At 39.7% G+C, this 14,621-nt stretch overlaps 1 protein-coding gene and 1 pseudogene across 6 annotated transcripts in view; one reads left to right on the plus strand and one right to left on the minus strand.

The window, feature by feature from the left end:
- The window catches only part of Esd (esterase D), a 26,659-nt gene extending 21,203 nt beyond the window's left edge, over positions 1-5,456 (plus strand). For all 6 annotated transcript variants that reach the window (XM_029559248.1, XM_008824374.3, XM_008824376.3 and 3 more), the window contains one exon: positions 5,235-5,456. In XM_029559248.1, the coding sequence (XP_029415108.1) occupies positions 5,235-5,315 (81 nt within the window). In that variant the 3' untranslated portion in view covers positions 5,316-5,456. The remainder of the gene's footprint in view (positions 1-5,234) is intronic.
- Positions 5,457-13,020: 7,564 nt separating this feature from the next.
- Positions 13,021-13,797, minus strand: LOC103726784 (annotated as a pseudogene).
- Positions 13,798-14,621: the final 824 nt, after the last annotated feature.

Genomic DNA, 14,621 nt, shown 5'->3' on the forward strand with positions numbered 1-14,621 from the left:
TGCGGAGGATAGAAGAGACTGTTGGATCCCCTGGAACTGAATTTATGGACAGTTGTTAGCTGCCATGTGTGTGCTGGGATTCAAACCCGGGTCTTCTGCAAGAATAGCAAGTGTTCTTAACTGCTGAGCCATCTCTCCAGCCCCATAGTTATTATTTTTTTAAAGTGTATGAGTATATTGCCTGCATGTATATTAGTACACCTGTGTCATGCACAGCTGGCGGAGGTCAGAAGAGGGTATTGGATCCCCTGAAACTGGAGGTACAGACAGTTACTTGCCTTGTGGGTGCTGGGAATCGAACCCAGGTCCCCTACAAGAGCAGCCAGTGATCTTAACTGCTAAGCCATCTCTCCAACCCTGAATATTACTTGATATTTATGCTAATGTATTGTGCTGCTTGGGATTCTAGGGTTTAAGAATAATTACTGATTTTTTCAGTTGGCTTGCAAATTTTCTTTGACTAAAATAATACTTCTGTCTGCCTATTTGTGGTTCTATAGTTTTAAGAAATTCTGCTTTTCTTTTTTAAAAATACTCATAAGTTTCAGAACATGATATAAACAAAAATCTTCATTTTAGGATGAGAAATGGATACTGAAAATTATATTTGATCATGAATTTAAAAACGTATTTATCAAAAAAAATTTTTTATGTGTATGAGTGTATTGCCTGCATGTCAGTACACCTGTGTCATGCAATGCCCATAGAGTCAGAAGAGAGCATCAGATCCCTTGCAACTGGAGTTTCAGCAGTTAACTGCCATGTAGGTGCTTGAAATCAAACTCAGGTCCTCTGGTAGAATAGCCAGAGCTCTTAACCACTGAACCATCTCTCCAGGCCCATATTTGTTGAAATTTAAAAGTAATATGTCAGACATGTGGACCTAAAGTATACTTAGGATGGTAAATGTTCAGATAAGTTAGTCTCTGTGTAACATGTTCTAACAGTGTTCACACAGTGTTTTTATGGCACTGACTCATCTGCAGTCTTTGTACTACCAAATGAGAGCTCAGTCCTTTTCTGCCTCTTAGAGAAAATAACTCTTTTATCTAAGGTCACACCACTGGTGAATGGTGGAACCAGGACTGTAAACAAGCGCCTCACAAATTCTGTGCCATCATCTCTCTAGCCTTTTCTAGACAATGTAATGTGCTCCTAAAGAGCCAAAGGATGAGTTAGGGCCAGCATAAGGAAAAATCACCATAACCTGCTACCACTTTAATTTACACATTTATACATTTATATAAATGTCACATGTTCAAATACAAAGGGTATTCAAACATGTGACATTTATGTGAATGTATATATACACGTAGATATGGGAAATGTGACTAAAACCAATATGCATATATATCTGATATATCTGAGTATCTATCCTTAAGTAATAAAGTTTGGATTAGGTTTATTTGAACATTTGCCATCACAATTACATTTTATATCAATAGCCAATCTGAGAAATCCCAATGCCAATTTTATTATAAAGTCAGCAGTGTGTTTAACTGTATTAACTATAGCTATAAGTGATGTACCAAATCATGCTTTTGTCCAAATGACCTTCCTGCTTGGCATTAGCTTATGGGGTACTTTGTGTCCCCTGAGGCTGTGCCAGGAAATTCTGTTTTTTTCTGCAAAACTTCTGCCTGCCAGCAAAGTCTAAAAATCTCTGGAGTTTGTTATAACAACATCCTAGAGTTAAATATGGGTGACATTGTTAGAGAGGGAAAAACAAATCAGCATACTCATTTCTAAAATGCTTATATCCTAAGCAATGGAGAAAATTAGGTTGGCTGTCTTATGAGGAGCCAACAGAACAGTCGATTCTAAAAGCATGCCAACTTATTAAGGTCACCAACCACAGTCCTGAACTCAGGCACAGTTTTTTGTTCATTTTCCTTGCAGCAAGGTCAGGAAGAGTAACTACATGGTCTGAAGTGATTGCATTAGGCATGCTGTAATCCAGTCAGCAGAATGGATAGTGCACATTTCCTAGTCAACTTACATTGACCTCAGATTTCCTCAGATTTGAGAGATGATTTTTTAATCACCTGCCTAATCATTTCATTACAAGTATTATATAACTATTTCTTTGTGAAATAGGAGTTATAAAAAAAAATTAAGCTGAAAAAGTGGTATACCTAAATAAATGACCTAAAAAGAAAGACAAAAATTACCACAATCATATCCATGATTTACCTTTCTTCAGTCTTATGGTTATTTTTGTAATGTTAAATGCCCAGAATTTATATCTGATGCTTTGTCAGTTGTCAAAAAAAGATTATTTGAGCCTGATATAGTAGTCAAACTCCTTTAATCCCAGCACTGGGGAAGCAAAGGCAGGTGGATCTCTGTGAGTTCAAGGCCATCCTGATCTACATAAAGAATTCCAGATCATCCAGGACCACGTAGTGAGACTTTAGCACAAAAAATTAATAACTTTTGAAAAAAAGATTGAGAATTTGCGAAGCAAGGATTAGTTCATGGGAATATTTTATAGTTTTTAATCAGGGGGCTTCATGGGATCTAAATTGAAAAGGGTACTCTGATAGCTAGTATATACAAACATCAAATCTTAGTCTGAAAAAATCGGGCGTACTATGTCCTGTCTTTAATAACTGAAGTTACAAGATAAGGAGAAAAGTGAAGTGCCCTGATACTGAGGAAGCATCCAGAAGCAGCAGTCCCTTCCTGGAGTTGAGGGGGAAAGGAGGCAGCCTTCCTCTTCAAAAAGGTCTCAGGACCTTTTTGAAGCTTCAGAGGCTATTTTGACCTCTGCCTTTGCCTCTTGGGAAAGAAAAAGAACATACCAGAGAATTCTAGAAACGCAGGGATCTCTGACAGGTCTCTGTATAAGATCATTATCTAGCACATGGACCTTCTGTGCCTTTTAAATAAAGAATATCTTTCAACAGTCTTCTTCATACTCTGAAGGGACTTTACCTTGAGGGTTCAATCTGAGCTTTTCTAATTGGATCTAGAAAATATGCCAGAATACAGTGCCTTTTAGAATAACTGTCCATAGGAACATGCCACTTGGAGAGCTGAGTGAAGAATGGAAGAATGTGTTTATTTTTATACTCCCAATAGTCAGGTTTTCCCACCGAGGAATTTTCCATTTAAAGTTTGGAGTAGAGGAGAAAAGGCCCTTCAAGTGTCACTAAATATAGGCAATTGCATGAGTTGCTGAACATAGCAAATCACCTCCTTAGTCAAAGAATGTATAAAAAAAGCCTCCCCATCTATTAAGACTGATAAACAGAACTTGAACCATGTCAAGGATGACACAGTTAGCTGTAATTGTGTACCTTTGGCAGAATGCCAGTAGTTCACATGTGTTCTCAGGCCTAGTACTGCTCTAATCATTGAAATCAAGTAATTCCCAGGCTTGGTCTTGATCCTAACAACCCTCCTGTCAGATTTTCTTCCACATTGAAGACATATTCCTTTTAAGTTATTTTGATGACTTTCCTCTGAACTTTTTTTAAATTAATATTTTATTTATTATTTTTATTTTATATGTATGAATGTTTTGCCTGTGTGTATGTAAGTGCACCCATGTCATACATTGCCTGTGGAGGTCAGAAGAGGGTGTCAAATCCCCTGGAACTGGAGTTATGGGTGGTTGTTAGCTGTCATGTGAGTGCTGGGAATCAAATCCCAGTTCTCTGCGAGAGCAGCCAGTGCTCTCAAGTGCTTAGCCATCTCTTCAGCCCCATTTCCTCTGAACTTTTATTAACTCCTGTTCCCAGAGTCTACATTCCATGTCTCTCTGGAAGTAAAAGCAGGAACATTTAATGATTCATGAAAACCTTAGGAATTTCCCTTATTCCTTAAAACATTTTTTTATTTAGACTTGTTTTTATCTCTTACATGCTTAAAGAAATTCCCACTTTCCCTCATCAGAAACCATTTGCTAGTTAAGTAAAAATGAAAATACATGTGTGTGTATGTGTGTGTGTATTTCTTAGACTTTCATTTCTTCAGTTTATTTTACCTGTTTTTACATTGTGATTGAGGTGATAGTGGTTCCAAAATTATTTGGCATTTAACACTGTTAAAAGTTCTTCCTGGGGCTGAAGAGATGGCTCAGTGGTTAAGAGCACTGGTGGCTCTTGTAGAGGATACGGGTTCAAGCCCCAGAACCCACATGGTGGCTAACAACCATCTGTAACTCCAGTTCCAGAGGATCCAGCTCCCTCTTCTGACCTCCAAGAACATTGCATGACATACTGCACTTATATACATGCAGGCAATACCCTCATGCACACAAAATTAAAAAAGAATTTTTTTATAATTTTCTTCCCATCTTAACATGTTTCACTTTTTCCTTCAAAGCTACTTATTTTGAACTCAGAGAAGATAGTTTCTCAATTTCCTGTAAGAGTGGTTTTAATGGATAGATGAAGATGTCTCAGCTGCTTGGCTTCTTACATTTTCCTTCTGTTTTATGGTACTCTTCAAAAAGTTTATACATTTTTGTCCCATTTGATACGGGTTTTAATGGATTATTTCTTTCTCCTCAAATGAACATAGGATATGTGTAGAAGGCAGAATTCTCTTTGCTTGTGTGTGTTTGTGCATGTGAAGGCCACAGGATAGCCTCAGGTGTCATTCCTCAGGCACTGTCCACTTTTGTTTTTTTTTAGACAGGGTTTCCCACTGACCTGGAGTTTACCAAATAAGCTAAGGATGGCTGGTCAGTGAGCTCCAGGGATCCACCCTTTTTCACCCCACACAGTTACAAGTGCAGCTACCACACAGAGCTGGCTTTTTTTTTTTTTTTTAATTTGGACTCTAGGGATTGAACTCACATCGTCATGCTTGGAAGACACTCTACCACAAGCTGTCACCCCATCCCAGAGGTAGAATTCTTAACTTTGATTTGTGATGGCTGTGGTTGACTTCTTCAGCAATGATAAAGTTATTTGGCATCTTGGTGTTCTTTCTCTCTATTGTTTATGTTTACTTCCTTTATATTTTAATAGTGGCTCTGTTTATTTTGTCAGGTGTGCCTCTTTTAAGAATTCAAATGCCTTGCCCATTTCTAATCTCTCTAAGTCCTGATTCTTCTTCTTGTCAGTTGTGACCACATTGTTTTGATTAAACCTCACTTTTAGTGGTTCGACTGTGTATAAGAAAGTCAAATGACAAGAGAACTAGGTGATCAAATCGCAAGAGAGATAATTTAACATTGCGGTTCCTGAGGGTGGATAAACCTGTGTGTATTTTGTCCTCAGGGTTATGATCACGGCTACTACTTCATTGCAACCTTCGTGGCCGACCACATCAGGCATCATGCAAAATATCTGAATGCATGAAAAACTCCAGATGAGAATCTCATCAGGATTATAGAAGTTAAACAGAATTACTGAGAAAAAGTATTCAAAATGGTGGATTTCATGTCAAAAGAACATCCCTCTACAGTTGGATCACCTTTCTGAATAAATATGTAAAATTTCTTTCTGATTTAAAATGTTATTTTACCAGTATTCACATAGGAAACCTTTAATACTTGACAGTATTTTCAGAACCATTTGGAAGTCCTTGTCAAGGCACGGAATATGAGTACAGCCCTATTCAAGGCACAGCGTGTCAACTCCAGAAGGGAGATTTAAAGGTTGATTCAGCCCAAATGCCTCACTTTTCCAGACTTTAAACTTTTGAAGGCATTGGCTGCCTGTCACGTTCATTCTTCTCTCCTCTGTCTCCAAGCACTTAGTTTTTAGTTGACATTCAGAAGCTGACTATTCAATAGTTGGCTATGACCAGAACAGGGACATAGTCACAGCCGAGTTGAAGGGATGTGCCGTTATCACACAGCCATCAGTGAGACAGCTAGGATTAGGAAACAGGCTTCCTTGGCTCTGGTCCAGTGAGGTTTTTCTTACCTATTGAGCTATCGCAAACATTGGTTTTAGGTTTGTTAAGGCTCTTCAGATTATTCAAGACTGAAAATACTTGTGGATTTTACGTTATATAAACAAATACATTCTCTTAGTCACTCAGAGAAATTTAACTTGAGTGTGCATCAAAAAGTGATTAGCCTCTTAAGTACCAATAGTACTCCCTGAAGAACTTAATAGACAAACACTTTAAGAGGAGGGTGATTGCTTTTAGTCTAGAATTTTCTGTTAATACCAAGATTACATATGCAACATTGAGTAAGAATGAATATTAAATAACAAGGAAGGCACATCTGGTTTAAAATCTATTTAGATGTATTATTTTTCCTGTTGCTGTGATAAAATACTCTGAAAAAAGCAATTTAAGGGAGAAAGGATTTGTTTTAGCTCACAGTTGAAAGCACAGTCCACAATGGGAGAGAGAGATGTCATGGTGGCAGGAGCTTGAAGAGGCAGCTAGAGATGGATGGATGCTGCTGTTTGGCTTGCTTTATCCTTGTCGTTCAGTCCAGGACCTCAGCCCATAGAAGGGTGCTGCCCACATCAGTGGGTCTTCCCTCCTCAGCCTCCATAATCCCCACAGATATGCCTGGAGTCTTGTCTCCTAAGTGATTCTAGATCTGTCACAATAAATACAAGTGTAGATACACTAAAAGTCATTACCGTTTAATATTAGTAGAGCAGATTGAATCCTAGCATGAACTATATATAACAGTGCCAGGCCTTTGTTCTCTAATAAGGAAGCCCCAGTCTTTCCTCTGATGCCTTCTAACTTATCGAGTGGGCCCACCAGATTTTTCTTTCACTTATTTGAAGTCAACTGACAAGAACTTCATAGCAATGCACAGGACTGACCTAAGCAGATAGGCACATCATTATAGGAAAATAGTTGCATAAGACCTTAGGTTCAATCCCCAGTCCACAAACACAAAATTAAAAGGCAAGCCACAAAGGAGGTAGAGATGCCGTTTCACACACAAAAATAATTAGGAAATGCAACAACAACACAATGTCATGCCGTTGTAAACCCACCCGAGTGATGCCACTGCACACCCACCTGAGTGGCTATAATGAAAACAGAAAAACCCCATGTTGACAACAGTGCCCTGCACTGTCACTGCTGGGGTGGGGTGGCTGCTAAGGTTGAACATAATTTGCATGACCCCATGCAACTGTTCTATTCCAAGGTATGACCACACAAACATGCATCTACAGTCCACAAGAAGATGGTCAGTAACAGCACAATTCAGAGTTGCCCAAATCTGGAAATAAGCGGAATGTCCATCTGCAATAGAAAAATAAAACTGAAATAATTCATACAATGAAATAGTCTGCTTTAATGGAAATGACCACATTATAAGTAGATGTAGCAACATAGAAAGCCAACAGAATCCAGACATTTCCATTCCATATGAATCACTTGTTGCTGTTTTACATAAGGGCCCAAGATCAGACAGAATTCATCTGTGGCGGTAGAAACAGGACAATGTGAAGCCATAGCAAAAGAGGACCGGGCCCAAATGGAGGGACTTGGAGGATGGTGTGAGAAGGTTCACTCTGAAAGTTCATCAGGCCATACATATATACACTTGTGCGTGGGTGTTACACTTCAGTGGAGCTTAGCGTTAAAAGTGCAGTGACTATTTATTCTGTGGAGACCATAAATACGCTACTGCATGAACAATAAAAAATTCTGATGAAAGCAAAGAATACTTATCTTGGGGGATGAAATTTTCCCAGAGGCAGCATCATTCATAGATTCAATGACGGATCTCAAACCATCACTTAGGGATGGTGGTAACGTTTCATGCTGCATGATGTAGCTCTAGTGACATCACTGATTTTTAAGATGCAAGTGAGTTTAGATCAAATTATTTCATGAAATCTTAGACTAATGAAAATTTCATATCTAAGATATTTGTAAGTATATGTATAATAAAAATAAGCTGTGATATGTGGACGAAGGTGTTTTAAATGTTTTGTTTTTTATGTGTGCACACGTGTATACACATGCCCCAGCACATGTGTGGAGGTCAGATGACAACTTGCAGGAGTGAGTTCTCTCCTTCCACCATGTGGGTTCCAGAAATTAAACTCAGATTGTCAGGTTTGGCAGCAAGTACCCACTGAGCCACCTCACTGACCCTGGACAAGGTTTTAAAGAGTCTATAAACATATTCAAAGTAGCAAAAAATACCGTTTTGCATTAGTATCAGGGGAGTCTGGATCTTTTCATGCTCAATGTGATCTTGTATTTAGGCACAGTGGGGATATACAATGTGTAATAGAAATTTTGCTTTGTGGAACTTCTAAAACCAAAATACCTTATTAAAATGAAAAGTACCAGGTTTGGGTTGTTTTGTTTTGTTTGAAGTTTCTGCTTTTAAAGCCTCACCCCCAAGTAATCTGAAGAATCAGGGCTTGGGGTATAAAGGGAAGACACTGGTGTTCTAATGGTAAGAAGAAATTGGCAGAGATGGTGGGGAAAGAGGACAGGCAGCAACACGGATAGGAACACGGGCTCCATGATGAAATACCAGAACTAGTAAGAATTTAATAAATGTCTAGAACGAAGATCAACATCTCCACATCAAATATTTTCCTGTAAACCTAACAAGAAAATTATCCCATTCACTATAATCACAAAAATGAAAATACATGACATAACTCAAGCAAAAATTGCATAAGGCCACTATTAAAATCTTAGGCAAATACAGGGAAATATTGTATAGAATGAAAGACTGAGTTATAAAGTTATTAGTATACCCAGATTAACGTACGAATGCAGTATAGTCTTAATCAAAATCTCAATACTGCAAATGGAACCAGACAGGCTAATTATACAATTTAACTGGGAGAATACACCTAGATAATTTGAGATGGACAAATTGCTCTGCCAAGCGTCAAGGTGCATTCTGAAGATGTGATCATTAAAGCAGGATGGAATTTGGAAGAATTCAACAAATCAGAAAGTCTGCTTCAATAGATCAGAAAGTTTGCATAATTTGTAAATTTCCTCATTATTTAGCAGCCTTGGCCATCCAGGAGAAAATGTCTTTTTGGTATTTGGAGCGTGAGAATCTACACCCTTCCTGTATTTGACTTATGCTTAGGACTCCAATCCAAGTTTCCAATTTCATTTGTATCTTTGGGAGGTGTCAGCCTCTGTCTTCGGTGACACGTAATACGCAGTTCATTTTCTAGTGGTAATATATATAGAAGCCTACCACTTACTTTTTGGTTGATACTAAAATATTCATTAGGCAAATAAATTAACATTTTTGTATCATCGAATTCATTATAATTCAAATATGAAATACCACTCAAAAAGAAACAGACGGTAACTTGGTAAGTCAAGAGGACTTTTACAACTATCCAATATATTATTTCAGACATTTCCCCTTTGTGTGTGTGTGTGTGTCTGTGTCTGTGTGTGTCTGTGTCTTTGTCTATGTATATAAACCCTGCATGTAGAGTTTTTTATATTGAGCACAAGTACTGAGGTGGTGGATTGAAATCAAGGTGGCTTTTTGATCATGGCTCATTAAATAGGATTATTCTTAGAATAAAGTTTACTCCTGTTGGGTCTCCCCTTTGTGTGTGTGTGTGTGTGTGTCTGTGTTTGTGTGTGTCTGTGTCTTTGTCTATGTATATAAACCCTGCATGTAGAGTTTTTTATATTGAGCACAAGTACTGAGGTGGTGGATTGAAATCAAGGTGGCTTTTTGATCATGGCTCATTAAATAGGATTATTCGTAGAATAAAGTTTACTCCTGTTGGGTCTCCCCTTTGTGTGTGCGTGTGTGTGTGTCTGTGTCTTTGTCTATGTATATAAACCCTGCATGTAGAGTTTTTTATATTGAGCACAAGTACTGAGGTGGTGGATTGAAATCAAGGTGGCTTTTTGATCATGGCTCATTAAATAGGATTATTCGTAGAATAAAGTTTACTCCTGTTGGGTCTCCCCTTTGTGTGTGCGTGTGTGTGTGTCTGTGTCTTTGTCTATGTATATAAACCCTGCATGTAGAGTTTTTTATATTGAGCACAAGTACTGAGGTGGTGGATTGAAATCAAGGTGGCTTTTTGATCATGGCTCATTAAATAGGATTATTCTTAGAATAAAGTTTACTCCTGTTGGGTCTCCTCTGAAACATTTCAATAAACACACTGCCACCTGATGTCTCAATTAGGCACAACACAGTAAACCATGCCTTCTTGAAAATAAACATTTCCAGAATGAATAGCAAGAATTTTCTTCTCTATATACACAGTGGCCTAATTTACAATGATTTGACTTATGATTTCTTTCAATTTTATAGATGGTGTGAAAGCAATACATGTTAGGTAGCAACGATACTTCAAACTGTGATTTTTTTTCCCCAAGCTACTGATATGTGATATGAAACACTTGTGATGCTGGGCAGCAGTAGTAATCACAACTCCATCATAAGGGGAACAACTGGCATGCTATCATGCTATGGAGCTAGAACATTACCTGAAATAGAATGCCTGACATAACAAAAGAGGAAGGGCTTGTTTTGGTTCTTGATTTTGTTACAGGAATTGCCATTCTCAGAATAGACATTGGAGACTAAGTAGAGAATCAGAAAATTTTATTTATGTCAGCACGAACTCAGGGAAGTAATCTCCAAAGCCTACAGTCTTGCAATTTTTATAGTTAATACAGCATCATTTCAGATTTTCACGGTGGGTTTAAATTCTTTCCTACATGACTGCCGGCCAGGCACAGGGTCACAAGGGTCTCTAGCCTACATGAAAAAAGACCATGAGAGGGAGCCTCAAGCAGGTAGCATGCTTATAGAAGCAGAAGCGATAAGGGAATATGGCCTTTCCTCCAGGATAATGGCTCTTGAAAATTGTGCCCCAGCCAGCTCTGAGTTCTTCCATTTCCATTTCAGTCAATGGTCATATGGGCCATGTAGAGGGGCAGAACAGCATGTGGGAGTATGAGGTGGAGGAGGCTGCTCACTTCAGGGCTCTGGGAATTAAAAAGAGAGAAGAACAGGAAGGACAAGATACCCAATATCTCCTTCAAGGACATGCTCCCAGTGACTTGACTTTTTTCCACTAAAGTTCTGCCGCTGCCACAGGCTGAGGGCCAGGCCTTCTACACATGGACCTTCAAGGGACATTTCAGATCCATCTGTACCACTAGGCTAGGTGAACAGTCTCCATGGGTTGAATCAGGATAGGACTCCAGTGTAAACGAAGGGGTATTAATATTAAAATAATGCTTGATGAACTGTAAAACATTTTCTACTTAAAATGTAGGATAATAATTCAGTCCATATCTTGCCCCATCATGCAAAGAGGCTATTCCAGATGTTGAAGTGATCTTTTAAGTATAAATTCTCATATTATTCTATTCCAGCTTAACTCTCTTACCCTGAGCTGGCTCATGACAAAGAGCCTAGGCTAAGGGATCTGCCACAATTATATTTGTCCCATGGTCTTTCTCTTGTAGTCATAGCCACCAAGCCCTTCAAGCACAGTTTAAAGCAACCTAGATAGAAGCACTCTCCTGCCAGGTCCCCATCTGGAGAAGCCTGTGTGCCAGGGAAGCTTGGCTCAACCCTAAGTCAGTGTCTGCTCCCTGCTTTGCACCAGGGAGTAATAAATCCTCAGAGCTTTCCATCTGTCAGGAATGCCTCAGATAGCCCCCAGATCAGAAATTCCTGGATCACACACTGGGCCTTGGAACAGTCTCTGCCTTTTCCTATATAATAGAATTGTAGGTGTTCTTCCCCTAATTTCTTTCTAGCCTCCAAAGTTTCTGTAATATAAACGTGTTTCCTTGATAAATAGGGAGAAACATTCCCAAATTTAGAAATAGAAATATTTTCGCCAACTTAGGAGAGAGAACTGAGGAGGAAACTGAAGGCTTCTTTAATAAATCCCCCCACCTTTTTCTCTGCTGCATTTTGCTGTGTCTAAGCATTTAACCCAGCCCAGATAGGCTCAGCATATTAGGGCCGATCATATAAATATGTTTCTTTTTGTATCTCCAAACATTTTCCTGCCTGAGACTTTTTTTCTTCTTCAAAATTCTTGCACAATATTTATGCCAAGCTATATATTTTATACAGTAGTTTTTCACCCCAATGGAATTGTGGTAACAGTAAATACTGACAACAAGCAACCTTAATCTCTGAACTCTCATAAAAATGTATATTTTACAATCCACTCTGAATATCAAGGCCGAAAGAATGACATTTCCTATATCCACATATTTTACAGCTATGCTCAAAAAGGAAAAAGAAAACAAAACTAGAAAACAACACATGCTCGGTTAAGGGCTAAGTTACCCAAGAAATCAAAAATAAAATCACAAAATCATTAGCATTTGTTGGATATAATCATAACTCCCAATAGTCACTGTGTCATTGTCAATGACTGCTTGAGCACAGGGGTAGTAAATGCCCCAGAGCTGTTGCAGAAGCTGTTAAGCCTGGTGTCTCCCCTCTGCATCTCTGCACCTCCAGCTCTCCCTTTCCATTACCCGACTTGTAATGACTTCTCTCCATTAAGTGGATGACAGGAAAGAAGAACAATCAAAACTAACCAAGGCAGTTATTCTGTCTTTGGAATATAATTATTTCCCTTGTGCATGAAGTATTGAACAGCATAAAAAAAGGAAAAGAATGGTTTTCATATTCTCTAAGCACACAAGCTGAGTTCAGTGGGTCCACATAACTGGGTGTTTATCAGCCTCCTGCCAGGCATTGTCCTCTTGTGTTTCCTTTCTGTGTCTCAGTCCTCAAATTCTGCTTTTTAAATGCTTCTTTTTAAGTATTTTATTTGTTACTTTTATTTTTTACATGTATGGGTGCATTGCCTGCCTGCAAGTATGTGCACCAATGTTGTGCAATAACTGCGAAGGTCAGAAGAGAACGTCAGATCCCCTGTAACTGGAGTTACAAATGGTTGTTAGCTGCCATGTGGGTGTTGAGAATTAAACCCGGGTCCTCTGCAAGAGCAGCAATGAACATGCTGAGCCATCTCTCCAGCCCCTTTAAATGCTTCTTTAAGAGACCTGGCTGGAACTGTGGCCCTGCAGAAGCCATCCTTTCCAAATCCATTTCTTCATAGCAGCTCTTACTCAGAGCTCATTCTGTGTGAGAGGAAAGTTGCCCTCATTTGTGGGATATTCCAGCCATCCCATCACTTTCAATAACCTGTGCACTGTTTCCAAAGAACGTAAGAGGATCTCTCCTTCCACGATGGGGAGAGAAAGCCTGTTCTGGAGACAGCCTTCCTCCCTCCTCAGATGTGTTGTTCTCCAAGTGCTCCAGTTTGTCATTCTGTTCTTGGAGACATTTCCATTCTGGTCATTCTTCAGAGTCTTCAGGAGCTCACTCTTCCTGTCAGTGGTTCAGTGGGTCAGCTTGGTCAGGTGCTGGGATCTGATCTCAATTGGAGGGGTAGTGCTAAAGGGACTGACTCTCTGGGAGAGAGTATTAGCCACTAACAGAAGTTGAACTGGCAAAAGCAGACTCCTGGTTAGAGGAAAGGGATATGGACTGAGGAGGGCTCTGCTTTATTAGCTCTCCATTCACTGGACTTGGAAGGAGGTGAATGTGCAGGCTTAAGAACCAGGTGCCTAAAGACACTTGAGACAGGGTTGACATTCAGTTAACCATTTACCATTTACACCATGGGCTGGTGAGGTAAATGCAGCAGAGTCAGCAGTAGCAGGATATTCTTTGGAAACCTTTTTGGCTGACTAGCAACTTAGATGGCTGCTTAGCACTAGGCGAATTTCCCCATCCTGCAGAAGAGTTCCCAATAGGTCCACATAGCTGATTCTGTTTGCCAGCTTCTGAATTCAAAGAAGGAAAATCTCTTCAAACCATAGCTTTTCCATTTCTTCCTCCTCTTCTCTTCCTCTTCCTCCTCTTTTTTCTTCCCTCCTCCTCTTCCTCCCTTTCCTTCCCCAATCTCAGGTGGTAGCTGTGCTGGATAGCTTCAGTTGTCAACTTTACACATCTGGGAAGAGGAAACCTCAGTTGAGAAATGTATCAGATTGGCCTGTGGGCATGTAGGTGGTGCCACCTCTGGGAAGGTGGCCCTGCTGGCTGCGCACAGGCCAAGAGAGCAAGCCAGTGAGTGGCTCCTCCGTGGTCTGTGCTTCAGCTTCTGACTCTGTGCTACTGCCTTGAGTTCCAGTCCTGGCTTCCTTCCATGATGAACTGTCAGTTGTATAAGGGGAAACAAATCCTTTCCTTCCCGTTACTTTTAGTGAGTGTTTTGTCACAGCAATAGAAAGCTTACTAGAACAGATGTTGATACTAGGATCATGGGGTATTGCTATGCCAGACATGACCATGTTGTATTTTGGGAGGATTGTGGCTTCAGCTAGAAAAGCCATTGCATGTTCAAAGTTTAAGGCGCTACTGTGGGAGCTTGGAAAAAAAGAATTTTTAGAGATAAGCAGACCATGGAGTTCAGAAGGAAGTTTGAGAGTTTGAGAGTCCCTCAGAGACTCTATGTGGACCATTTGTGTAATCTTCTGAATTAAGAATCTATGGAAGTGCTCTCTCTCTCTCTCTCTCTCTCTCTGTGTGTGTGTGTGTGTCTGTGTGTGTGTGTCTGTGTCTGTGTCTGTGTGTCTGTGTCTGTGTTCTGTGCAAGCACATGCACATAGAAGCTATAGTCCAGAGGGGACCAAGGTTGCATCTCAAGCTGGAAGCAGAGCTTGGT

Source organism: Nannospalax galili, unplaced genomic scaffold (assembly GCF_000622305.1).
Source record: "Nannospalax galili isolate Female #2095 unplaced genomic scaffold, S.galili_v1.0 scaffold388, whole genome shotgun sequence".
NCBI classification, from domain to species: domain Eukaryota; kingdom Metazoa; phylum Chordata; class Mammalia; order Rodentia; family Spalacidae; genus Nannospalax; species Nannospalax galili.